General features: G+C 40.0%; 1 protein-coding gene across 1 annotated transcript; it reads left to right on the forward strand.

Moving 5' to 3' along the window:
* GPT2 (glutamic--pyruvic transaminase 2) lies at positions 1-25,740 on the forward strand. The gene is made up of 11 exons (XM_050311351.1): positions 1-694; positions 10,089-10,178; positions 11,375-11,483; positions 15,171-15,304; positions 17,283-17,526; positions 18,297-18,376; positions 18,943-19,079; positions 19,780-19,954; positions 20,714-20,869; positions 21,878-21,990; positions 23,184-25,740. The coding sequence occupies exons 1-11, from the start codon at positions 368-370 to the stop codon at positions 23,272-23,274; spliced, it is 1,656 nt and encodes a 551-aa protein (XP_050167308.1). The 5' UTR covers positions 1-367; the 3' UTR covers positions 23,275-25,740.
* The last annotated feature ends 1,801 nt before the right edge of the window (positions 25,741-27,541 follow it).

The raw sequence follows: 27,541 nt of genomic DNA on the forward strand, positions 1-27,541 counted from the left end.
CGGGGCCGGGGCAGGCGTCGGCTGGGAAAAGGATGGTTTTAGCCGGGACTCTTGCGGAGCAGTAGCTCGGGGACTTCTGTCGGGGACGGGGGTCTGCGGCGCTGTTCGGATGCCATGGTGGGACCTATTGCTCCCGAGGTGGCATCGCAACACTGCAAGATCGGTTGTATCCATTGCAGTTAAGTTTGCGGGATCTGGGCATGAGAGGACCGAGCGTGGACGTGTAACTGTGCCAGCTCTTCGGCGTTTCTTCTGACCGCACCTCCTGCTCGTGTGCCTCCTTCCCAGCGCCCGGTTCCGACCGCGGAACACACCGATCCTCAGCGCTCGCATCCTGAATCTCGCTTTGGGGAGTACCCGGAGGACCATGCATCGGTTTGCCTTGGTTGCCAGGCAAGCTGGGGCCCCGCTGTGCGGCCGCGGGCCGGGGGGCAGCCGGGGCGGAGGGTCGGACACGGCCCTGCTCGGCGCCGCTTCGGTGGCGGCGGGGCGGCAGCCGCGGGGACCCCGCCGGGACAGCACGGTGCGCTGGAGCAGCGCTGCCAAGGCCTCCGCCGTGAACATCAACGAGAAGGCGAGCAGGGAGAAGATCCTCACGCTGGAGTCCATGAACCCGCAAGTGAAGGCGGTGGAATATGCGGTGCGGGGCCCTATCGTCCTGAAAGCCGGGGAGATCGAGAAGGAGCTGCGGAAGGTGAGGCGAGGCAGGGCAGGGCAGGCAGTACGCGCTCCCCGCAGCCCACACCGGCCCTACCCCGGGGCACCTCGGGGGGCTCGGCAGAGCCGGCGCTGGGGCCGGCGGGGACACCCTGACACCCCGCGGGGCTGATGCGCGACCCTGTGGAAGCCTCGGGAAAGCGGGAGGCACCGCTGCAGTGCCTCCTCCTACCAAGTTAAAGACTCGGGACCACGGGCAGCCTTTCCCCCCATCCCTCTTTGCCCCTTCGGGCTCTCCTCTTCCCGGCCCTGCTCGCTCCGCTGCGGGCACCCCCCGCACCCGCGCCCCTTCCCACGGGGGGCGGGAGAGGCGCAAAACAAAAGAACCCGCTGTCCGGCTACTGTTTATCTGGTGTCACTGCCTGCGTAAGGCAAATAGAGCAGTGTTTACATTTCTCCGGCCACTTTGACCCTTTGCTGCAATCCCGCGTCCTTTGTGTTATACAAGGGGGTGACTGACCAGCTTTCGTCATACTGATAGAGCGTTTGAGTCGTTCGTGAGGATTTTAGAGATACCGCCTTGGCCGGGGCAGGGAAACGCCTTTGAAACCCCTAACAGGTGAGATGGACCCGGCTGTCCCGGGCACTGCTCCGCAGCCTCATCCAGCACTGCCCTGGGCTGCCCAGAGCCAGGGAGTTGAAGGCTTCCTGAGACCACCGACACTGTGCTCCGCTTTTTTTAACTGCAGAAGTTTGAGGTGCTTGAGGACAAGCCTTCAGATCACAAACACTCAGTGGCGCTGCCCGAAGTTTTTGGTGGTTGGTGCTGTTAGGAGGATTGGAAAATAAAGCAAGATAAAAGATACTTCTAAGGGTCTGGGCCAAAATGTACTAAATAAGGTATCCAAATCAGTCACTGCTTACATTTGGTTCTTCATATGTTTTTTTTTTTCATATTCCTTAAGACTTAATATTGGGAAAAAAAAAAAAAAAGAAACCCTTAGTAATACAGACATGGCTTTTTACTTCTACTGTTCAAACCACAGCTTCCCCTCCCAGCACAAGGACTCACGTATTTTATTTTTGAGTGAAGCATCTGGTAGAGTTACTTTTCTTTAATTTCAAATATTTTTCCCTGTCTTCACTACTTTAGAAAGTCTTGCTAATATGTTATTACAGGTACTGCAAGACTGTTTTGATCAGTACATGAAAGGTGCTTTGACAAAAAAGTGCCATAGGAATTTTAATTGTAAGAGATTATTTCAATTCTCTGGTCTTTGTGTTACTTGGTTCCCCTTGTTTTAAAAGGTGAAGCATATTTTTAGCTCACTGTAGTATACACATCAGTTATTTACGTCTACCGAATAATTATTAAAAACAGCTTCTAAAAAATATTTTACTTAAAAACTTTAGAATGGTGACGGGGAATTAATTTCAGAACATCTGTTTTGATTTTTGCCTTAAAACTTGTTTATAAAGGTGTCATCGTGTTTATGCAACAAAGTTTCCTAGTGAGTACATTTTCCAGAATATAAAATCTTCCAGAGTTCTCACCAAGTATGTTTGTTTTCAAGTTAATATCACAGGGCAGGAGGTATTACTTGACAAAACAAATATAAAATGATCCTCACAAACTCCTCCCTACCCCCCTGCTTACTCCAGTTACCAGCTGAGTCACTGACAGAGAGAATAACCTTCTGTCTGGAACCAGTGTCATGGAATAGTGTTAGCCATTGATAATGGCTACCAGCATTCCGAGAGGTGACTATTCTCTAAGATGGTTAAAGCAAACAAACCTCCCAGTTGGCAGGGAAAGAGGACAGAATTACTGCAAAAGTTGAGACAGTGTATCTGCAGAAAACATTAATCAACTTAAGGAAGCAGCTGAAAGACTTTACTTCCTTCCAAACTTCTCAAGTTATTTATTCCTCTTTGCCTTTCTGATAAAAATACTGTTACTCCTTCTATTGTTTAACCAAGCTGTCTGCTGAAGTGTACAGTGTTGAGTAGTAACAGAATATTATAGGTTTTCTAAGTGCCTATTTTGTGTGTGTGTGTCTGAAATTAATTTCTGTGTGATCACAGGTCAATGGCTCTTCTTTGTTTACTTTTGATTAAAACTGGACAGTTACTTTTGTCATCCCTCTCAGTCTTAGCTCTCAGAGTTAGGTCAACCCCTGCCAGCAGAATTAACACTGCCAGATAGAGGCTGATGAGGTTGTCAGAGGAAGGTGATGTCCCACAGCATCTCTAGATCCAAAACTACTCTTCATTGACAGCAAAAGTTGCCCCATAGCAACTGTAACACATCTGACGGGGAAGGAGCTTTGCCCAGTATGATGTGGAAGTGCTGCACTGGTTGGGGTATCAAGAACAAACAGAGGGGAAGCAATGACAGCAAATCTGCATTTATCCCGTTCTGCTGAGATACCTTTAGTCTGAACTAAAAGCACCTTAAATGCAGCCATTGTCTAATCAGATGTGATAGAGGCTCTCCCTCTTTAAACTTGGTTCAATTCAGTTACACTTTATACTTGCATAACTTACACAGCTTGTTATGTAGACTATAAAACAGCTACTTGGAGCTGTTTGCACAGTGTAAGCTTTCATCTTCTTTTTGTCCTGCCCTCTCGGATCCTGAATAACAGTGCCTCTGTTATTCTATCTGGCACTTGCTGCTTTTGTATATTAACTCAAATGATTACAATGTGAGCTGTAACTCCACACACAGGAATAAGAACTAAAGTGTTACTTGAGGCGTCCCTGACTAGGCAACTGAAGGGCTAGTTCTTGAAAAAGTAAGTAAAAATGAGGCATTAGTGTGCTTGGGACTAAGCCAATGAAAGTAGCAAGAAGAATACTCTGTTAAAGCAGAGTAAGATTGATTGCTCTGGAGTACAGGTGGGGCATGTTGTACCTGGACTTCACAAGTTTTGTTGGCTTGTGACCCGTATTCATCTAGGTGGAAAATCAATGTTTTGATATGTATTAAGTCTTTTGAGATAGAAATCTTTATGCAAAACCATTGACTTAATTCCCTGAATTTTTTTTTTTTTTATAGTTTTGGGATTGTGTCATGCTTCGAAAGTGAAAACACGTTTTTTTCTTCCTCTTTGCTAATGATAATATTCAGCTGATTCTGGCTTACTAAGATGACACAGAAAGAACTGACTTGAACCAATTTCCTTGGTGTTTCTGGGGAACTTTTTAAAGCAAGCTGGAGCACAGACATATTTTAATAAATGATTACACTCTCAATAGAACACAAACAATACCTTTTTTTCTCTCCCCTTTGTGTAGACTTGCTAACAGATGGCCGCCATATCAAGTATTGACTTTAATTGCATTTCAGACTAGAAAATTGATCCTGAACATGAATTCAATGCAAGAATAATGTAATCTCTGGACAGACCCCTTCTCTTTACTTAACCAGTAATAACAAGCTAGCTTTGTCTTTACCCAGGCAGCACACAGACCTGATTTATTACTTTGCATTCACGCTAATTTTAACTGACCTTGTTATGAAAGTCCCTTCATATCTGTTACTCCGACATTTCACTTATACTCTCCTTTTTTCTCCCAGTTCCTGACTGGGTTTTACATAATGCCAAGTTCTATGTGAGGTTGAGTTGACTTACTTGCAAAGTGTGTGCATATTGAACAGCGCTTCAGGATCAACAAGTCAGCTCATGAAACACTGGAAGCAAGAAGTGCCTGGCTTCATATAACTCACACGACATGGGGTTCTTCTTCAGAGTTTTCAAGTTACTGAAACAGAATTGTAGGGCAGAAGGGGGTAGAGGGATGGTGTACAGGGATATATTGGTGGCATGTAGAAAGTTCCTTCAGACCAGCACAGGTGGTTACCATATCCCAGCCCTGGACCTGGAACAGTGGGCCTTCAATGGCAATACACATTGGAACCCTTATTTTTGTGAACAGCCACAGCAGTCTGGCTTACTTTTACAGTAACAGGGTTGTACACTCATCTCCTGTGCCCACGCTTTTCATTTGCATAACTATTGCAAATAAGTTTTTGCATGTTTGTTCAAGTCACTGGTTCACTCCCTATATTTCTGTTTAGATAATAAAAGTACCAAAATCCTTCTGCTTATGTAGGTGTAACCTCAGGCAGCTTCTGCTGAAGTATTTTTATTAAAAGACTGTAGAGCTTTTCTTTTTTTCCTTTTCTTTCCTTTTTTTAAATTTTTTTTTAACTAATTCATCAGGTTTTTAAATTGAATAGAAAAAGTTTGTCTTAGAATCCAGCCTAAACTGTAAATGTGAGTTGACTGTGTCCCTGGGAGTTGTGGAAAGATAAAACACAGTTTGGGCAATGACATGCAGAAATATAATTTGACATGCCAAGAAAAAGATAAAAGATTGACTGGTACACCCAGTAATGAAAGATGTTAAGCTTAAATTACCATCCTATAATTTTCTGCTTTGAATACGTGACTGTGTGCACACTAAGACAGTGTCTTCCAGGCAAGAGCGTTTGACCTCATTAAGACAGAGTGGTTCCTCAGTTGTCTGTACATGTTGCATACATAAGCAAATCTGTAGTAAACCCCATGTTTTTTAACAGGGTGAAAATTGCTGCAGATGAAGATGGAAAAAAAAAAGAGTTTTAAGAGTAGGATTACCAAAATCATGTGTTCAGAAACACACAGCACACAAGATCCAGTTATTTGATCTCTTCTTATTGAATACAGTGCAAAATCTATTCCAAAACAGCCCTTTTCCAATAGGTCTTCAAGTTAAGAGGGTTCTAATGTCTAATCACTTTCTAATGAGCATTATTTCAATTCTGTCATTTGCAACCACATTGAAGGGGCTTTATTCATATGGGCAAAATTTCTGAATGCAAATGCACTTTGACCAATGTGTAAGGCAAAAGTAACTCGAGAGCAAGTTCTGTTCTGTAATCTGTCTATCAGATCTGCCAGTTAATGGGTCAGCCCCACCGATTTGCTCATGTGATACGAGGGGACATGCAAGTCATCACTGTCATTTCCAGTCAAAATCCAGAATTTGCCTTCTCCTTCCTTCCAAAAACAGCTCATGTCAGCTTGAATTACACATGCATAATATAAACTGAAAGCCTTTCTCTGTGGTAAGCAGGTCAGGTTTATTTTTCTGCTGTGAGTTGTTTTAATAAAAAGATTGGAACGCTAATACAGGTCTTTGGGTCCCTATTAGTTAAGGGCCTCTGGGCAGGGCTTTCTTGGCCCTTTGAGAGGAGGAGAAAAAAAAAGCAAGCAAGCAACTTGGCTGCTACAGCATAGAGCTCAACTCTGCTGAGAAGTTTGGGTTTGCCAGCTCTCCTATTGTACAGCTTGTTTGTGCAAGTCACAGCAAAACCAGACTCAAGGAAATAGTACAATGTTTCATAGTGTGATGTTATTGCCTGATAATCATCACGAGGAGACACAAAGCAATGGAAATGGAAGTGAAACAATTGGGAGCAGCCAGGAGTGGACTAATTCTGAAATTCAGAAATAATTGAAATACCATGCTGCTCTTTTGGGATTAAAAGCAGCTCACATTTTCATGGCCTCCTCCAGGGAGCTCTTTTAAGGCCTTCCCTGTTGCCATTACCAAATCCACACATGCTTCTCTCCAGACTGAGGGGTTTCCTTTGAAATTTGCTGAGGACTTAAGCAAGGACAGCGTTAGGTCAGCTTGCACCCTTCTTCACTCCTTCTGAGAACACCAATTTGCCAGCATTCTTAGATGGTACCATTGCAAAGGGAACCCCCAGGCATACTAAACCTCCTGAGAGAGCAAAGCAGCTCATGGCAGGGCATTGCCTTCACGCTGGTTCTGGGATAGTGTATGTTCTGGTGTCATGTTGCTTCTTTGATCAGGTAACTCTCCCAACACCTCTTGGCGCTGGTGACTCTCCTTGAGAGGCAGCTCATCGTTTCACTCTATATTTGTTCCTTGCTTGCTGAGGGTCTTGAGGCTGTGGGAATGTCTAGGGGAAGAGGAGGCTTCCCCAAACCTGGTTAACTACATGAAGATTTGTATTGACTGTGAACCAGTGAATTCTGGATCAGGTATAAAAATCCCTCCTCCCAACTTTGTGTAGTATTTAGAACACTGACACAGTTACTAGAATAATCCTGTCTGACCTGCTTCAGGTTTCAGATGTTTTTCATCTGGTCTCTTAAAAGACAGCATTTCCTCTGAAAAGAGCAGAGTGACAGAAGTAACTAATTTCCAAAGTGCATATTCCAAATCCTGGAAGATTCCTTTATTCCATTAAAATACTTTCATTATCAAGAAGGGAGCAACTGAAAAAAGAAGGAACACATTTTTATATTTTCTGCTTTACATCAGAGAATGAAACATGGCTTCTGCAGCTTTAAAAATGGCTACTACAATTAGTCTGTCTGCCAACAATGACAAAGGAATGGCAGGAGACTGGCCTTGTTCCCCAGATGAAGCTGAATCACGTTGAAAGCACAGTGTGAGGTGCCGCCAGAGGCAGAAGTCTTTAACAGTGCTTGTTTTGTAGGTTTTTCTTCTAAATTCATGTGGTTCATACCCTCTTCAGTGGACATGAGTATCAGTCTGGTACTTACTGCTCCTGAGTTTGTTATTAGAGCTCTTGTTATGCAAGCTGCACTTTTCCAAAGCTTTGCCAGTTCCAATCCAGTCAGACTGCATCTGGAACACACCTGAGAGCCTGCCTGCACTCAGGGAGGGGGAGAGGTGTGGTGGAGGGCTGCACTCTATCTCCAGAGGAAAACAAAACAACTCCAGTAACCCAGTGTCTGCTCCCCCTGCATGTTCCTTGGCTTGCAGGGACATAAATTGTCTCAGCACAGGTCTGTAGGTGACATGGTCAAAGACTGCTTAGCCTTCTGCAGTGAAATAAATCTAGCTAAACAGGTCCTGCTACAGCCCTTTTCCTGCTGTTCTACAACCTGATGTTGAGGTTATCAACATCACATTCATAGTTCCTCCTTTCATACAGATCTTTTCATAGACTTTCCAAAAAGTATTTAGCATGACTCTTCCCTTGGATACCCATACACCCCAGTGCCATCACCACAGGAGAAACCTTGACACAAGTAACCAGTGACTAATGCCAGTCTTTCTTAGGGGTCTGTGTAGAATTCTACCTTGCAGTCATCTGCAGAGTCACAGGCACTGTCTAGACTTCCCTTGACGCCAGCTTCTGATATCCTTGCTTTGAAACTTTGACCCATTAGCATTTGAGGCTTGTTACTATTTCCAGTTCCTCCTTTCTGTAATGCTAAGATGGGACTTTTTGTTTTAAAGAACTTCTTTAGAACTCATTTAGAACTTCTTTAAGAACTTGTTTAGAACTTCTTGTTCTAAACTAAAATTGACAACTTCTGATATTCCTTCTTTCCCTAGAGAGATTGGAAATCAGTAGAAAAATACTTAGTGGTCATAGCAATTTGTGAATAGATTTCACTAGGAGGGATGTAGGGAATCTCATGAATACAGTTCTAAACAATTGCTGATATTTACTCATTGTCAGGCAAGGAAAAGGTCCAAGTTATTTGAAAGCATCTCACTTTTGAAAGACAAAAAGGGCAACAGTTCTTGAAGCTGAGGCCAAGAAGCACAAGTTAGTCAAGAGGATGAGGGGTTTTTAATGTGGGAACTGTCTGTACAGCACAGAAAACCCAACAGTTCCTTCTTTAGGAAGATATTACAGTGAGATAACTGTTGTGTATGTTTTGCTATTTTTTCCAGATCAATCGTTTTAGTAGCAAAGATAATATGGGGTTCATGGGGTTGGTGATAATTCTATACCTGCAGTGATGCCCACAGGCAATGATGGCATAAACACTGAGTTTGGCACTAGTAGAGATCTGGATGGTATCAATGCTAATAAACTACAATAAACCTGACACAGACACCAAAAAGGTGATCTATTATCTTTATCTGGCATCCCTATTCCTAATTTTTCATTTAGAGCTGAAATGCAACTCTTAATTTAGGGACTCAGATCAACAAGCATAAAAGCAAATTACTTAATGGAGTCACTGTGTCACTTTCAATTATTTAAAGTGAACATTTTTTTTTCAATTGTTTCTAATTTAAGGCCATATAAAATTGACCCTTTTTGATCAGGATCATATAAGTCCACCTGTCTTGTTTTAATGCCATTTACAACTACTTATTCATTTTTAAAAGGAAAAACCCCCTATAGGTTATCAGTCACATGATGGAATGGATCTGTAGTGGGCATTTGAATCACATTGTCACATAACCTCTCAGACACATCATGCAGCCTTAAACCTCCAAATCCTGGCATACCTGGGAATCTGTGTCCCTGGTGACTACTTGTATTTTGGTTCTTGTTATCTTTGCACGTCTGGGTTCTGGTCTGTCGCTGAGGTTCAACACATAATCCACTGTAGAAAAGCAAAAATTAGTTCAGGCTTGCCAGCCACAAATTCCATGTAACAATTCTGTCACTGGTAGAAGGCCTCCCTACTCTCTCTCAAATATACACCACAATAACTGTAAATTTATTTTTGTCATTTATTTTTCTTGTAATGTTGGCCTTAACTTTCAGATAATCTTTTTTTATTTAAACCAGCTCTTTGCCTTTTTTCCCCTTATTTTGTTTTACTATTTAAAGGGCTGTAATTGCTAATCAGCATTCATTAACTGCATTCCCTGTCTTCTCATAATGTATTCAGTTTCTCACAGGAAAAATGGCCGTCTATTCAGATTTCAGAGACTAGGAAGCTTTTAAATATTCATGGTGATTATTTAGCACTTCTGCTGTTTATCATACCGAGCCTCACTATGATATATTTTGTAAAACATCTCTACATGGAAAAGTGGGGTCATGATACAATGAATATTTAATCTAAATGAAAATAAATAAGCAAGCAGTATGTTTACTTCTTTACTCTAAAAGGGCTAAAGATCTCAAGGCTTGTTTTGTTTGTGGTTTCTCAAATGTCCTCAAATCTTTTTAGCATCTTGACTGATCCATCCCTCCCTTAGGTGTCTCTAAAGTTGCTCTCATACTGACAATTCAAAGTGCCTTTCTTTCATCTTTTCTACTTCAGTGTGTAGTTTTGAAGCAAGTCAGTCCCTTACTTGCAGCAAGCAGAAAAGTAAAGGCCAGCCTATAATTTAAAAATGTGTCACAGTCAACACAATTTCTGTGAACCATTTAAGATTTACTGGCAGTATTGTATAAGATATGCATTAAGCTTTACATTCAGCACTGTATCTGCTCTGAGATTAGGCACTGTATACAGTGCCTCTATATATATACATATATATGTATATAAATATATGTGTGTGTATATATATACACACACCTATATATACATATCTATATACAGTGCCTATATATAGACAGATACTGAAAAAGAATCACCTACTTCAGTCCTAACAAAATATTCTGCATTCTCCCTTTCTAGGGAATCAAAAAACCTTTTACTGAAGTAATTAAAGCCAACATTGGAGATGCACATGCAATGGGACAGAGGCCAATCACCTTCCTCCGTCAGGTAAGACTATTATAAAGTATTATTACTCATTTTTTACTAGAATGCCTTAAAAGCCATCTGATATGTGTATTGGTATAAATGATTCCCTAAGTGCAATTAGACTTAAAATAGTTTTTTGTAAAGAATTACCAATTTTCATTTCTGAGCCAAAGGCCTATACCTTGCCTGCTGCTCCTCTTTTAACACAGTAGCTTTCCTTACTTCTTATCTCATTCTCCATCCATACTTTCTTCTGCCATTTCTCCTATGTTATCAGTCAGAACATTCATTATCAATTACGTACCTGAAGAAGGGAAGTGGTTGTCTTCAGAGAAAAAAGCAAATGCCTTTCTTCACCTGACAGTATACTTTGAGATCTGCAGCAGTTGGGTGCAGGAGTTGTACTGTTGCTCATTTTGCACATTATACCTCTGGACAAGTGAATTGATGGGTTAACTTTTAGGAAAGACCACAACAGACTTCATATTTGTATATTAATCCTAAAACACAAGTAAGGTTAAAGCTAGTATTACACTGTTCACTGAGCATCCCTTACACACACCTGTGAAATCCTCAGGCTATAATAATGTAAATTCAGAGAGTTCCAGAACAAACTAAAGCTGTATCAAACTGGGGGTTACATTCCTTATTCTGCTAGGTCATGTTTCTACTTTTACTATGTTCTGTATCACCGCTTCTTTTTTTAGTTAAATATTTCCCACAACTTCAAATTAGTAAGAACTGTAAGTTATTTTTGGAAAGGATTATTAGAACATGCAACCAGGACTTTGAAATTTGGTCATATTTCTCAGTTCTGCTTCATATGCAAACTCTTGACTTCTTGTCAGTAAAGTGGGCTGGTAATACACAAAGAGTGGAGGATAGAGCTGTTTAGAGATAAAATATGAATAATTAACTGTGCTTTAGTGTGTTTGCACTGTGCTTAGCATCCTTGGACTCCAGTCTTCACTGTCTTTAATACAAATAGTTAATAGTTCTAGAATTCTGTTTATCAGCACAACTTGGAACCTGATAAGATTTCTTCACTTCTATAAGCACTACTCTTAAAAAAACAACTGCAAACTCTTCATCAATAACCTGCATTTTAAATTAGCCAGTATTTGTGACCTTCATTTCCAAGGAAAGTTAACAGTGATATTACCAACTTAAGATAACCATTGATAAAATGGTGAATTTACATTTTCTTGGTGCTGTAGGTGGTGGCCCTGTGTACATATCCAAACCTGCTGGACAGCCCAAGTTTTCCAGAAGATGCCAAAAAGCGAGCCAGACGGATCTTGCAGGGCTGTGGAGGAAACAGCTTAGGTAAGACTCTGTTTGAGTTGCTCCTCTTGGTATTAGAAACAACTAAGGTAGTTTTGATATCTGCAACAGTGAAATTTCTTAATCACATTTTATATGATTACAAGTCAAATGGGGAGGGCCTGGGACAGCCTGGTGGGGGAGGTTTACAGGGTGGCCCATGGATAATCAGTGACTGATGGGGCAAATTTTTGATGTGGATTATCACAGATGAGTAGAGGGTGAGGATTATATAGTTATGAAACCCTCACCACAATAGCATCTAGGCATAACTAGAGAGAATGTTGAGCTTCTTTATACTAGGAAAGTGGCAGAGAGTACTTGTGAGGCTTTGTACTGTTGTTATGGCATCTGTTAATCCCAGGCTCTGATAGATGTGTCTCCTGCTAAGACTAGGTGGAGGTTTTTACAGTTCTGTCTTTGCTAGATGCTTCTCTGCCAAGGAGTTTGTCACCTTTGTAATGCTGGTATCAACATACAGTGTGTGTGTCCACCTCAGCTGATCCAGTTCACAGTCCTGTTTCTTAATTTTGAGCCATCAGTCCAAGTGTGTTTGTAGGTTATGAACTGGAGTATCAGAAGTTCAGGTACCCAGGTGATAATCCTCTGCAAAGGGAAATCTACACCACTGGAAGGTGGTGGTTTTTTACCTATCTGAGATAGTTTTAACTGAATATGTCAAGGCCCTATTTCTCCAGGGTAAAATAACTCTTGAAAGAAGTACAGAGCTCTGTTCTTCTCATTCACTGGTCCTACAAGACTACACCTGTAGTGTCATATAACTAAGTACAAACTTTGCATATTCAGTAGAGAGGAAATTGAAGAGACAGTTTCTTTCTCATCTACCAGCTGTACTGCCCACTTGTACCTGGCAAACACCACTAGAATTTCTACTCTGCAGATACTGTTACAGCTGCTGGGTACAGCAAAGAGTCTGGCACACCTAATTACCTTAATTCAAGTAGGCAAACACTGACATTTCAGAGCAGGCATTACAATAATTGGCATATTTCTTAATCTTTGTGATTGCAGTGCCTATTTGCACTGGCATATTTTGAGATTAGGTCCTTTGAAACTTAATAAAATAAACAAGACCTAACCAGTGGTTACATTAGCAGTATTTCAGCCTTGGACTATTCCTGACAACACAGGCTAGTACAGAATGTATTTTATCTTCACCTTCTTTGTATCAGCTTTGTCTTTTAATGTAGAACATTAAAAATACATTTATCAAAACTGAGAAGTTCCTCTAGCTCAATTCCTTTCCTGTCGTACTTTGGCACAATAAATCCACATAGCACTGTTGGCAAGTAGGAGTTAGTGGGGATACATTTGAGATTTGACTCAGTCTTTCTTTGTAGTTATTCTCAAATTCATGGATGTGATGTGGCGTGAATTTTAAGAATGCTAAGTCTTGTCCCCTTGAGTTCTCCCTTCCACTTTAGGGTGAGACCCCACAGCTCCATGCTGGAGTAAAATGAAAGGAATTCATCCTTGCATAATACTTCAGAAATAAGTTCCCTTTTCAGCATTTCCAATGATTTGCGTTAGCTCAGTAAATTCTGAGGAAGTAGACCTGAAACAGTTGCAATATTCAAATAAGATCATAATTATGAACAAATGCTGTTAATTTCAGTGGATAGATTGAAATTCTGTAAGTAACTGGAGTCTAAATGTTTTTTTTTCTTGAAATGATATGTGCAGGAACAACTGTGCTTCTAAATTCCTGAAAACTAAAACCACTGTATACCTTACTGATCTGCTGTGCTGTTTTCTGCCTCCTCTCCACTCTGCCTTGTCTCCAGGATCGTGTATCAGCCCCTTCTCCTGGCCCCTGTAGCTCATCAGCCTCTGCACAGCACTCCATAAACACACAGTCTGAGGCGAGTGGACCTGCAGCTGAAAGGAAGCCACTGTGTTGGTAGTCTGACAGCTCACTGCTGTTGTCTTCTTGGCTGACAAGGAGAGATTGGCTTTCTTGGGAAAAATCAAAGGTCAAAACCTCATCCCTCTGTGTAGCTTTAAGTGCTGTGTTGTGTTCTAACAAAACCTTATTTTCAACAAATTTGTTGATCCAACACAACAGTGGCTTCACTAGAAATGGTCATTTGAAGCGTTGCACCCACATCTAAACCAGCCTATTGAAATGCATTAATTGCAAAGTTAATATGAATGTCTTGACCTGTGGGTGTGAACTAGAATAACCCCACTTCTAGTGAACATTCATTTGGCAAAATCCTTATCTTAGTATTGAGTCTTGCTGCTCCCAGGCCATGTATGAAGGCTCAGCTACGTCCTCAACTTCTGTTGTGTCCAAACACTTTGGGATTCTATGGACATCACTTTGCATGTGGGATAACTGGCATATCTTCCCAGGCATTTGAGAAATTTCCCCCTCTCCTCTGTACAAAAATACCTAATGTATGCATATGCAGCTTTTTGGGTTGGGTTTATTTATTTGCATCCCACAGTGTGAACACACCAGTTCTAGTCAAAGCTATTAACTGAGTACAGTTAAGTGCAGAAGTACAGGACAATTAAGTGTTACATCCACAGAGTCACAGCACTCAATGAGCACAAGGCAGAATGGCAGCTTAGCTTTGCTCTCCTGCTTTACCAGCAGCTTCTGAGTTGTGGTCAAAGACCCTTCTACAGACCCACAAGAACTTTTAGTCTTGTAAAAGTAAACATTTAGGACATCAGGGAACTTCATGCCCTGAATTACCAGTTTGCCCCATACAATTGTGCAGTACTTGCAAAGCTTCTTTGTCTTTATAAATCACAGAAGTGTTACCAGGCAGACTACTAGCATATAACTGAGAGATGAGAGCTAAGTCAAGCGCAATTATTCCACTCCACCCAACAAGCAAAGAAGATCCTGCAGCTTCATGACAGTGTTCTAAAATAGATGTACACTTGTCACTTCATTGTCCATCAGTTTTAGGCTCCATAGCTTGAGTCCATTCCTCACCTTGGCCTAGGCTTGTTTTTACTCTTTACTTCTTGTACGTACTCAGCAATGATGCACACAGGTACCTAACATCTCTTTTTATTTAAAATTATAAGTTGTGCTCTGTAAACTGCACATGAGATTGGGCTCATCCTAGGCATTTCTGCTCCAAGTAACTGAAAAGTGGTTGTGGGAGCTGCTGTGGGGGAAGGAGAGAAGCAGTGTAGGATTTTTTGGGTTTCAGATTGTGGGAGAAAATGGTATCATCTTATTTTCATATTGCAAATAAACCCCTTATGTTTATCATGGAATTGAAGAAGTTACTTTCCTTTCTACTGCACATACTACCTCTCTTCCTTGTTCCCATTACTTAAATGGGTGTTGGTTTACATTCAGAAATGATTTTGACATAAAGAAAGCAACTGAAAGACAGTAGACATGGGATTGCTGTCCCAGTTTGCAAAGTAGCCTTTAAGTCATACTTTTTACCAATGTTATTTTTGTATTTTAGTGATACCATATTTGTCTAATTCCAAATTTATTCTTTTGCTCTAGGAGAAAGCCAACTCCTTCTCCTCCTCCTTGGAAACAAAACAAAAAAAATCAAACCCATCTTGGTGATCCAAAGTGCTCATATATACAAACTAATCCTTACAATACTAGCTCAGGAGTTTTGTTAGCAAGCAGCAAATGTGATGTACATTGTACTCAATTGTCATCTTATTCTCTATTTTGCACAGGATCCTACACTGCCAGTCAAGGTATAAATTGTATCCGTGAAGATGTTGCTTCATATATTGAGAGAAGAGATGGAGGGGTTCCTGCAGACCCAGATAACATTTATCTCACCACTGGGGCAAGTGATGGGATTTCCGTAAGTGTTCAAATTAAACCTGTCCCTTCTTTGTACAAACTATAATTTATCAGTTACCCTTGGAAATACAGATCTCTGTTGAGCATCTGGTCTCACAAACTCCTGTGAGTTTGATCTGACAGATACTAAAGTCACATTCAATGTGTATCCACTATGTGGATGTCAGATGCTGGCAAAGGAGCAGGTGCAATGTCTCTTAATTTACATTAACTTGTTCCTTCCTGTGAAGGTACTAGGAACTACACAGGTGCCTAAATAGAAAATTTAGAACATTCAGACCTTTCAGAATAAATAATGATTGCCTTCAGTGGTTAAGATCAGAAGCACTGAAGACTAGAGGGTATCAGTCAGTGACAGAGAGAAGAGGGAACGACCTCAGACGTGAGAAGTCTCAACAGCTCATTTTCCTAGTAAATTCTGCTAGTTCAGATCAGTGCCAATGAAAATCCCAAAGATCTATTTCTGTACTCAGCTTGTTTGGGAAAAAATTCAGGTCTTGTCTTCAACCAAGGTTCAGAGATGGTCCTTGGTTAAGACAGGCATAATTGTCTCTATTAGATTCTTCCTTTACACAGACACATTCACTGATACCAGCAGAACCACCAGCAGCTCTTGGCTTTTATTAAGGCAGCCTTTCGTAGCCCGTTGGTAAGAATGTTTTTAAATGACATCTAGTGGCAGAGCTCAGAATGGCAATGTTCTGACAGGAACAGCTCTCCAGATGTTGGTAGTGATTTGGCTTTCCAGACTTTATTATACTGTCAGCTTGTCAGGAATGGCAGCACAGCACATGAAGTCTGTACCATGCTGATTTGATTTCACCAGTGATGAAAAATCAGCACTGCTATGAGCCTTGTTATTTGGCCCTTTCAAAAATAAAACAATTATTGTTTCAGAGCTTGGGAGACAGAGGGTGTTAAGCAATTTTAAAATATGCATTTGGTCCTGATTATATATTTTGAATGCTTGGTATTTTTAAGCTAGTGGTGGGTACAAAATTATTCTGATTATAAATCATTAGCTTAGCAGCTGAGCTAGTATGGGGTGAGAGGCACTGAACAGCAGGTTTTGTACTAGAACCACTGAGAAACTAAAGGGTACTGCTGCTGTATCTGAAAGAGATATTTTTGGATTTACACTGTCAATTGCATGCTGATAAAAATGCCTTCTCTGATTGCACCTGCACTTCAGAGTTCTCCCTTGATTATAAAAGCAAGAAATCTCTCTATTGCTTGAACCAAATGCACTCCTTTATTTAATTCACATGTAAAAAGCCTACACATAGACACATACAGGTAAATCCTCTGGACTCATTTTAGCACAAACATTACATTTCTGTCTGTATCTTCTGGGGATAAACCACATATGTTTATATTTCCATCCCAAGACATGCAGATTTTTGGTCTCCTCTGTTACTTGAAAATGGAAACATGATGTGACTGCAGTTTTGTTCCCAGCTAACCACAATTCCTCATAATCTAAACCAGGTCTCTGTTCCAAAGGAGAATCTGCACAGTACCCCAGTTCTAATTTCTGGCTTTATTTATTGATCTCTTGTGGTTAGTGAGACAAAATAAATGGAAGGCAACAAGCAAGAACTAGCTGAGGCTTCTTCGCTTACAACTGGGCACAGCAAAAAAATCATCATCTTGGTATTCCTGTTTCCAACTTTCCCTCTAGTGTTGTGTTCAGAATGTTTTTCATAAATTTTGCAGTTGATCAGGCATGATCTCTGGAAGCCATGACATGCAGATGAGTTCCATTAAACTGAGTTAGACTGAGTTAGACTCACTCAGCCAGTAACAACCTGAAATAAATAAATGCCCTTTGATAGGAGAAGATGACTGTATACTTCTAGAACAGAAATCCACCTTAACTCCAGACTTTTTTTAGGAAGGAAGATCAGTAACTTATTCCAGAGTATACTATTAACTCTGGTGTGTGATGCTTTTATTTTTAATTTCTACTTTTTCCTCAGGCAATTTTAAAGATCCTGATCTCAGGAGGTGGAAAATCCCGAACAGGAGTGATGATTCCTATACCACAGTATCCCTTATATTCAGCAGCCATATCTGAGCTCGATGCTATCCAGGTGAACTACTACTTGGATGAAGAAAATTGCTGGGCTCTAGATGTGAATGAACTTCGCCGTGCCTTGAATGAAGCCAAGGCATATTGCAACCCAAAAGTCCTCTGCATCATTAACCCTGGAAATCCCACAGGTCTGGGAATTTTGTTGAATGGATGGGTTTTAAGACCCATTTTTTAAAAAAAAAATTTCATTTATTTGACATTGTAGGCAAATCCTAAATACACATCAAGTATGTAAAGCTGAATTTTATAGTTAGTGCTCTAAGTTGGACAGTATGTCAGATCTTCAGATACATTTTTTTCAGTGTCATGGAACTCCAGAGAGGAGGGAGCAGGTTCACTTCACTGCATCCCTTTTGAAGCCACTGCTTTCCCTGAACTTTTGCAGACTTATGGAATGACTTTCATCCACTTCTGGTGGAGGATGATGAAGGATCTTACCTCTGGCATGGCCTGTAGCCTTTTGCTTGTGAGAGGCAATGACTGCAGATTCTCCCTGAACTCAGTGGCAACCACTGCCTGCCTCAGAATTTAGGTTTTTGAGCAGCTGAGGTTGATTAGTGAGAAACTAGGCCCCACTTAACCATCATGCCTGTAAGCATTTGAAATTGTAAGATATGCACAGAGTACTCTTAATAAGCCATTGATTGATTACTGTATCTCACACTTCCTTTGCTCGAGATGGACTAAGTTACCTTGAACCATAATTCCTCCAAAAATGCTCCTTAATTTCATACTTGGTGAACTGAATTCTGAAGTTCAATAGCACTTTTCTGAGAAAGAGGGACATCTTGTTGAAAAGCTAGAAGTCTTACTAGGTCTTACTATATATAGATATAGATATATATATATACATACGTGCTCCACTAACTTTCTTCTTGCTTTAAAAATCAAACTACAGGACAGGTGCAAAACAGAAAGTGCATTGAAGATGTGATACACTTTGCCTGGGAAGAGAAACTTTTTCTTCTGGCTGATGAGGTAATGGAATATTCTGTTATCTCAAAAGCACAGCTGAGAGTATAAGGTACAATTTTGTTTCATGGTGGTATTGGTATTTTTTAAGTACAGGGAACAGATTCTCTGTTATCATATTAAGACATGAACAAAAGTGCAAGATTCTTAGTATCAGAGGATCAATATAATAGGTGGTTTGATCTGGATTTGAACTAGAGGCAAAGTGTAGGGGACACAAGGAGGAACTTTGCTGGAACTGACCTAAAAACCTGTGTGAAGCTGAGACCACTTCAAATGAAAGAAACAGAAGAAAAATCAATTTAAACATGCAAGTAAAGGTTAAATTGTATACAAAGAAACTCAGTGTTCTTCTAAAGGCTGAACCTTTAACTATGGTCACATGATGTAAAATATATCATGACAGTAACTATTACTTGTCATTGTCTTGTAAAAGGAACCTTGTGTCTTCTAACAGCTTTTAAGTTCTGAGTGTTACCGCTGTTTCTTCAGTTCAGATCTGTCGCTCTAAAAGGCCATGTTTTATCCTTAGTTGGGGGAACAGAGCACATTAATGTCTTCTGACTGTTCAGGTTTACCAGGACAATGTGTACTCTGAAGGATGCCAGTTCCATTCTTTCAAAAAGATTCTGTATGAGATGGGACCCGAGTACTATAACAATGTTGAGCTGGCCTCTTTTCACTCCACCTCTAAGGGATACATGGGCGAGTAAGTCTGATTTAGTTTTTTTTTTATTTCATCTTCCTCATTAATCTGGTTGGACAGGCCTTTCATGTTACTGACCTGAAGGTAATCCACCGTCTTCTATTAATTTTAACTAAAAACTATCAAGAAAAGGAAAAAAAGCATTTAAAGCACAGAGTAATGGATTAACTCTGTGGTTTTCAAAGTACAAAATAATAAGCACATTTATTTCAGACACTTAATGCCTCAGTTCCACAGAGGTGAAATCCTACAGTCCCAATCTGGACCTGTGATAATGGAAAACTGGTCTCCAACATTCAAGGAAAGAGCTCAATAATCTCTGGGATGTTTGATATTGTAAATGTTTGGGTTTGGTTGTTTTGGGGAGGAGGAGATGGAAGAAAAAGAATTTTGTGATGAAATGTGTGCTGCTACAGCCTCATGCTCCTGTTCTGGAGATTAAACAATCCATGTTAATCATTAACTCGCCTGACAGGGAAGCTGCATGTACACCTTTATCTTTGTATGGGATACTAGGAACTAATGACATCCCATGTAGTTCCATCTTAAGCCACTACCAGTATAGCAGCTGTTCCAACAGCCTGTGTGTTACATACTGTAAGATTGTCATTAATTGCCTTTCCTCTTCTGCAGACACTTTCATTGCTTTCCCAGTATTTATACACTTGAGGTTGACCAGTCTTTTCTGTTCACTTTGTCACAGATGTGGCTACAGAGGAGGTTACATGGAGGTCATTAACTTGCACCCAGAAATCAAAGGACAGCTTGTTAAGCTGCTTTCTGTTCGCCTTTGTCCCCCGGTCTCAGGACAAGCAGCAATGGATATTGTAGTGAATCCTCCAGTACCTGGAGAAGAATCTTATGCACAGTTCATAAAGGTCAGCAACAACGTTCTTTTATGCATTTCCTAAACCTATCCTAGGTATTGGGAACTCAAAATATGCACAGGGATATATTTTCTTTCCTTTCTCCTCAGACAATCCTGTAATAAAACCAATTTACAGAACCATGCAGTGTATTTAAAATTAACTCTATGTGACTACCTTGAAAAATACTAAGAAGACATTATCAAATCAGCTTTCTTGCTGGTAAATTCAATTTTTCTCCTGTGTTTAATTTGACTAAATAAGATTTTTACTCCAATCCAAACAGGAATGTAAGTTCAAATAACAGTTATAAAATCAGCCTTGTTCTTAGGTGTATCCAGTGCCTTTATATACTGAGCAACGTGGTAACCTGTGTTACATCTGTAGACACAGAGTTTCTCACTTGTAAAAATGAAACAGAGTCTGGCTTAAGAAATTACATTGTCAAGTCAGATCAAAGGTTCAGCTGATGTGGTCTCTAAAAACAACCAAGGGTGGATGCTCAGAAGGAAGAATGGAAGAAGGCACACGGATAGAGACTCCTGCAGGTTATTGCCTGTCTGCAACACTTTGTAGTTGTATCCTGCTAATGCCTTTTTGCATTGCTGTCTTTAGGAGCACAACTGGAATTTGGAACATTGTTTGCTCTAATAGCTCAGCAAAGCCTTAAAAGTGTTTAATTTGGGGAAGGCCCCTTAAAGCACCATAGTTTCCTCTGGAGTTTTTATTGCCACTTAAATATGTCCAACTGAACACCTCTCTTTTAAACAGGAGAAAGAGTCTGTTTTGAACAATCTTGCAAAAAAAGCCAAACTAACAGAAGACATGCTTAACAAGATACCAGGACTTCACTGCAACCCTCTTCAGGGAGCTATGTATGCTTTCCCACGGATCTTTATTCCTTCCAAAGCCATTGAGGAAGCAAAGGTCAGTCAGTCACTTCTACCTCAATTAATTTTAACCTTCACTGGCCTGTACCTGCCACTTCTAATGATGAATTTTTATTCCAGAGACAGAGTAGGCTCACAGAGTTACAAAAGCAGTACTTCATAGACTACGTATGATCTTAAATATAACATGACCTTCATTTTAAGAGAGGAAAACAAAGCAGGGTATTTCATCTCAGTGGTGAGGCTTTCAGGGTGAGAGTTGGTGTTTAAGGCATACAAGTAGCTGGACCTGTGCAATTCCAAATTGCTGCCCCTGCCTGGGTTAGGGAGGCAGTGAATTGGGAATGGCAATGTGCTACTGACCCTGCAAAAGAAACCCACTCAGCAAGTCTGGGAAAGAGGGAGGTTTCCTTACAAATTTTACCTTTTTGCATTTGGATCAGTAACCTCTATAACTGAAAGGCAAGTCTTTCTGTTCCTGACTAGAGCCCTGATACCTAATGTGTAATACTCATTTTTTTAGAGGGAATTTTATCAGCACAGCTGAGAACAAAAATAGGGCTGTTTTTCAGCTGCTTATTTGATTAGGTGTATAACCTGCGTGAATTTAAGAACTTTCTAATCAGCAGATAATTGGGGGGAGGGGGAAATAGTAGCTGCCAACAGAACTGGAACACACAGTTCTCAAATAAATTTAATCTTATCAAATGTCAGTGCCTTGAATTTTCCTAAGTACAATTTTGAGACTTTCGAAAAAAAGTTAAAAGCAAGTCAAGGAGAATAACAAAATTACTTAAAATCTTTCTTTTGAAGTGAGTGTTTTGTGTAGTTCCTCAGCCCTGTTCCTCTGTGAAGTACTGTTATTTAATTCACAGTGTGAACTTGTGAACTGTCTCATAAACAATTGTTCCTGACCTTCTTTAGTAGGCAGAATAAGAAACTAATAATGTAAGGTAAGGTTTTGGGAAAAAGGAAGGAATAATGAAATTCTATGTATTTTATATCTATATATTCTATAATAATTCCAAAGCATCCATTCCCTTAGGCTCATAAAATGGCACCTGATATGTTCTATTGCATGAAACTTCTGGAAGAGACTGGAATATGTGTTGTACCTGGGAGTGGATTCGGCCAAAGAGAAGGAACCCACCATTTCAGGTACAGTTTCTGCTTGTTTAAAATCAAATTAACAGTAATAAGCAAAACACCATCCCAGTACTTTCTCTTCTGATTAATATAAGGATTTTTATTTCAGTTTATGTTGTCTCACTTTAAACTGGACAGTTTCAGTGAACTGACAGCTAGGCCAAAGACCTGGTCTGCTAGATGAGCTGTCCAGGTTTTTGTGGTGTTTTCCCAGCTTGCTGACATAATTTTATTCTATTTTTATGTACTGGCATTTGAAATGCCTTCTCCAGGAATACAGGCAATAATAATATCTTAGACTGTAATCTTAAAGTTGGCTACAGGATTACAAAAAATTGCCCTGCATTCTTCTGGGAGGAGGGGGCATTTAGCGGTGTTTTGGTATAGAGAAATTGCATGAAAAGTGCAATATCTCGCCTATAAATCTTCTCCTTAAGCACTCCGAATAACTCTTCACTTTTCCAAAACAAGATGTTGAGCTAAATAATCCCATACCAGAACTGTGGACATAAACTCTGTTGCTTTTGCTTCCAATAAACAACACTTTGCTCCAACCAAGCCACTGATACTAGAATTTATCATGGAATTTAGTCTAATTCAGCCTGAGACAACGTAACAGAGGGTATCTTTAGCCTTGGTAGTTCTGCAACACAGCTGGGTGTGGTATCTGGGTACATACAGCTCCAGGAAAAAGCCATTCCAGCACCAGTGTGGGAAAAACACCCTCTTCTGTAGGTCTGGCACACAGTGTGCCATAAATACTCTGTGGGATTTTCACATCATGCAGAAGAAGGAAAAAAGGGACTAAAAACTGCAGAGTGGGATGTTTCATTGTTCTAATGTTTCTGAATTCAGTTTTCAATTTGAGAAGAAATATTCATTTACTCATAACTGCCCAAGTGTGGAAAACTGCCCAACTGTAAGAAACTGTAGTTTCTTACTTATAACCCTCTTCACCACTCAGCAGAAAATAACGATTCTTGAATTCCTATGAACTAACCAATTGAAACAAATAGCTCTAATTTAATAGTATAGTTCAATTAAAATATAAATGCATAGAACAAGAGAATCACATCAAAACAGGTATTAAACTTAACACATTACTGTGCCCTGAAATTAATCAAGATCTGTGCAAAGATCACAGTTTAGTTCATTCTGAAGATAATGTGGGCTGTTTTTCTTTTTCTCTAAATATTATTTTTCAGAATTACCATTCTTCCTCCAGTAGAGAAGCTGAAGATCCTACTGGAGAAAGTGAAAGACTTCCACATAAAGTTTCTTGAAAAATATGCATGAAACTACTGTGGCTTTTCCTCCCTCGTCCCCTCCCCTTCAAGGCAAATGAAGACAATGAACAAAGATGTGCTGAGAATGTGCTGTTCATCTAATTTACCTAAATTCAAAATAGAACCAGTCTCAGATACTGCTACAACTTATTGGACTGTTAAAGTTAATGTTAATGTCTGGTATAGAAGACATTGTTACATAAACTTGATTTTTAAGGGGAAGGGGAAGAATGTGAAGGAATTGGTGAGAAGAAAGAGTCAGTAAATGTTTTTGTGCCTTGATTGGAAATTACATTGTGAATTTTTGACTCAATAGGTTGAGAAAGGGAATTGCTCACTAAAATTATTACTGTTATGTGGTGTTTTTTTACAGAACAGAAACGCAAAGATCAATAGTTTAGCTAGGAAAATGTCCCATCCTAAAATTCTACTGAACAAAAATTCAAACTCCTACATTATAGGTATTATTTGGTTTAATTTTTGTTGTTGTTGTTAAGTGTGAAATGTTCTCCAGATCTGATTAAGCATGATGTAGGTACATCATGCTTATTAAAAAACCTTTGGCACATGTGTGCAGATACCTTAGGAATTCTGCTGAAAAGAAATCCTGCCATCATAGCATAATCAGGATGGAATATACAGTTTTGATCAGAGGAGTGAATGTGGTGTCTGCTTGGACCCTATTTTTTTGAAACTGAAACATAATGAGGAATATTTTCTTCTTCTTCACGTGCTGTTCAACACAAAATCCCAGCACAAGAGTGCTGAACATTTCCTCTCATTACAATTCCACGAGTCTCCTGTTAACTCTCATCTTTTATACACGTGGAACATAGTAAGGTATTGTTTCAAAGCAGATGTGAGCACAGTCAATCTTTTGAAGTAGGGTAAGACACAACACACTTCCAGAACCGCTCTGTCTATGGAGAACGTTTGTTTGGAATCACGTCAGAGACTCACGGTGTGGCCCAAATCCAGCTTGAACTGGCAAAGACTAACACATGTTGTTACCAGGGGAAATGCTGAGGGGGATTTCTAATGAAGGAAAAGGTGTTTAAAGGAAAATGTCTTGCACCAAGCATAAAGAGAATGGTAGTACAGCTGACACTTAAATCTTCCACTGGCTGAATGACCCTGAGTGCTTATTAAAGCCCAGCTCAACAAGGTTGCTATGTAGGAGTGCAGCTGTATGACTCCACTGATCTGTGCCAGTTTCCCTGCAAAACAAAGGACAGCTTCTTTTTCTCTAGAGCTGGAAGCTGGACACCTCCTGCTGGCTCTGATAAAGGGCTAAAGGAACAGAGCTTCCAGTATTCAGACGTGAAAGCATTAGCATTTGTCAGGCTTCGCCTCAGCGTTTACAGAGTTTATTCATTAAGGATATCACATTTAATCTAGTAGTGAATTTTAAGTTCACCATATAGAAGTAAACTCATTTTCATGTCTATTAGCACTTTGTTAGGCTGCCTTTGTAGCTGGTTCAACATCCTATGCCGATACAAGTTACTAAATCCAAGGGCTACAGAATCACCGTATGGCTAAACCTGTGCCAATTTATGATGTGTGGAAGACAAGCGGTGTTGCCAGTAACTGTCCTTGCAACAGCAACCACCAGTCTATGACACAGCATTAGCTGTACTCCTCCCAGTTCCTTGCTGAAGTCTGTGAGAGAATTTAGTTCTCAATTACCTGCCAGTGGTCCCAGGTTCTTGAAAGAAAATGTCATGCTGCTAAAGAGTTACTGTGGAGGCTTGGAGAGAAAAAAAATCATACTTTTATCCTTGGAGAAATGCACTTGTGGGAGGACAGCAGACTGAGAATACTTATGCTGCTACTATCCGTTGATAAATACAACCTTTTATCTGTTGGCATCCTTAATATGCACTAATAAAACAAATTCAGAAATCAAAACTGTAGTAGGAGATCAGAATATTGATGTGAAAATAAGACAAACAGCACTTTCCTATTCTGGGAATGTGTCCAAGTGAGATCTGGCTTTGGACTCATAACACAGCGTAGATTGAAGCTAAGATCTAACAATGGGTGTTAGAATATTTTTTTATATTTTTGTAACTACAGCTTTTTCATGGGGTAGTATTTGTAATCTAATAAGTCAATAGATTTTATATTTGCCTTGCATTTGCACCTGATACTTCTGGAAAAAAATGTAAAGGTTTACAAGTTTCTAATGATAATTTACAGGTGTGAAAGGCTTTTTGTTTTAAGTCAGGACAGCAATTCTTATACTTTTAAATCAAAATATAATGACATAAACTGAGTTTTTTCTAAACATTCTATTATGGTGCCTTTTATGTTTGTGACATTATAAGGGATAACAATTTGTTCTTGATGCATCTCATGTGGAAGGGTGGTGATTTCTATTGTCCATCCACAATATTTGTATGTATTGTGATAAGGTTAATGTGCATTTTTGTGGAACAATGCTGTAAAGCTAAGAAAAGAGGCTAATTTTCCATGTCTTTGAAATCTTTCATTAATAACAGACAATCCTTACTTTCAGATGCATGCTTCTAGGTTTGATCTTCCTACAGGTGCTCCTTATAACAGTACTTCAGATGTACGAGACTTCCAAATAATAAAGGAGATGTTAAAAAAAGGGTAATAGTTCTCCATTTCCTATGTCACTGAAGCAACACCAGCTGGATTGCACTATGACACACTAACCTCCTGTTCAAACCAGTATTTACTACTATTTAGCATCCATGTACCAGATCATTAATCTCTGCATCACTTCAATTTATGGACTTGAAATTTGTCCAACTTGTTACCACAAAACTAATTCCTACTCTTGCAGAATTGTAAGTAGAGATGGTCTTGGGCCAGTTTATGCTCATAATTAATCATACAGTGTAAGGGGTTGTAACCAGGAGTTAGACAAGCCAAACATTTTTCTTCATAGAGAGGATCAACCAATCAGTTGAGGCTGATCAACTGTGTCATAAAAGCTTTGGTGAGGTGTTTGTTTGTTAATGTTGGTTGTTCACATTTAAAAAACCCACAAACTTTCTTACATGGTTTATATGAGATTAAATTTACAGAGCAACACAGTCTTGCAGTGACACCTCAATTACTTTAGTGTGTTTGTTAGGTAATTCCAAAGAAAATGAAGTTTAGGGAAATGGAAGTTAGTCCTGCTTCCCTAAACATACATGCCCCTAAAGCAGGATCTTCTTTGTACCAGGTATTTAAATGTTTTCTAGAACAGAAACATTTACCTCCTTTTTTTTTGGTGGGGGGCCGGCAGAGGTATGTTGTTTGTTTTACAAACAAGAACATGGTCTGATATAAGATACTTATATTATGAATTGTCAGATTTTTTTATAGCCTTTTTTTCAGTGACATAGGCTGTCCCATCTGGCTCAGGAGATAAGGGTACTGTGCCAGATGCATATGATGCAGAAAAAGCTACTACAGAGAGCTTGCAGCATGAACTATATACACTGTATGAAAACCACTAGCATTTTAAAATATTGTCTGAATTCCTTTTTATACACTTCCTTGGTCAAATTTGTACAAAACCAAAGAGAATCATTCCTCTGGTATGATTTTTTTATTTGGATGCAGGTAAGATAAGTTTCTTCAAGGAATTCTACTTTTATGGATACGGATTTGAATATTGAATATTAGTTGTAGCCATGCCTTTCTAACATTCCATTTTATTACACGTTTATTAAATCCTGTGTTGTCATGATTAGAATTTGAACAACCTGTAATGATTTGCATGAGGTAGAACAGCTTATTCACTTTGCTAGCTTTGAAGCTTTGAAGCCCTGCATATTCTGCACGCTGAACAGCAGTAAGGTAGCTAAACCCAAACCTCACCTCTGAAATAGGGCAGAAAGTTTCTGCTATGGGGCAGAAAGGTTTCCCAGAACCTGTTCAAGCCCTGGAAATGTTCACTCCTCGTGTTCCTAGTTTTGCAGTGGCTGCTTCAAACAAGTAATGAAACAGCAGAGTTAATTTGTTCAGGACGAAGTTGTGTGTGTGTGTGTGTGTGTGTGTGTGTACGTGTGAGCCTGCCCAGCTCCTGTCAGGACATGATGGTCATAGAATCATAGGATGTTGAGGGGTTGGAAGGGACCTTAAAGACCATCTAGTCTCAGCCCCCAGCCATGGGCAGGGACACCTTCCACTAGACCAGGTTGCTCAAGGCCTTTTCCAACACGGCCTTGAGCAGTGTCAGGATTGCGGCATCCACAACCTCCCTGGGCAACCTGTGCCAGCACCTCACCACCCTCACAGCAAAAAAGTTCTCT

This window comes from Myiozetetes cayanensis, unplaced genomic scaffold, assembly GCF_022539395.1.
Source record: "Myiozetetes cayanensis isolate MyiCay16 unplaced genomic scaffold, myiCay2020 scf16, whole genome shotgun sequence".
NCBI classification, from domain to species: Eukaryota; Metazoa; Chordata; class Aves; order Passeriformes; family Tyrannidae; genus Myiozetetes; species Myiozetetes cayanensis.

Coding starts and splice junctions, on each gene's coding strand:
- GPT2 (XM_050311351.1), top strand. CDS start 368: ATGCATCGGTTTGCCTTGGTTGCCAGGCAAGCTGGGGCCCCGCTGTGC. Junction 18,377..18,942: donor TTTTTCTTCTGGCTGATGAG/GTAATGGAATAT, acceptor CTGACTGTTCAG/GTTTACCAGGACAATGTGTA. Junction 19,955..20,713: donor CTTATGCACAGTTCATAAAG/GTCAGCAACAAC, acceptor TCTTTTAAACAG/GAGAAAGAGTCTGTTTTGAA.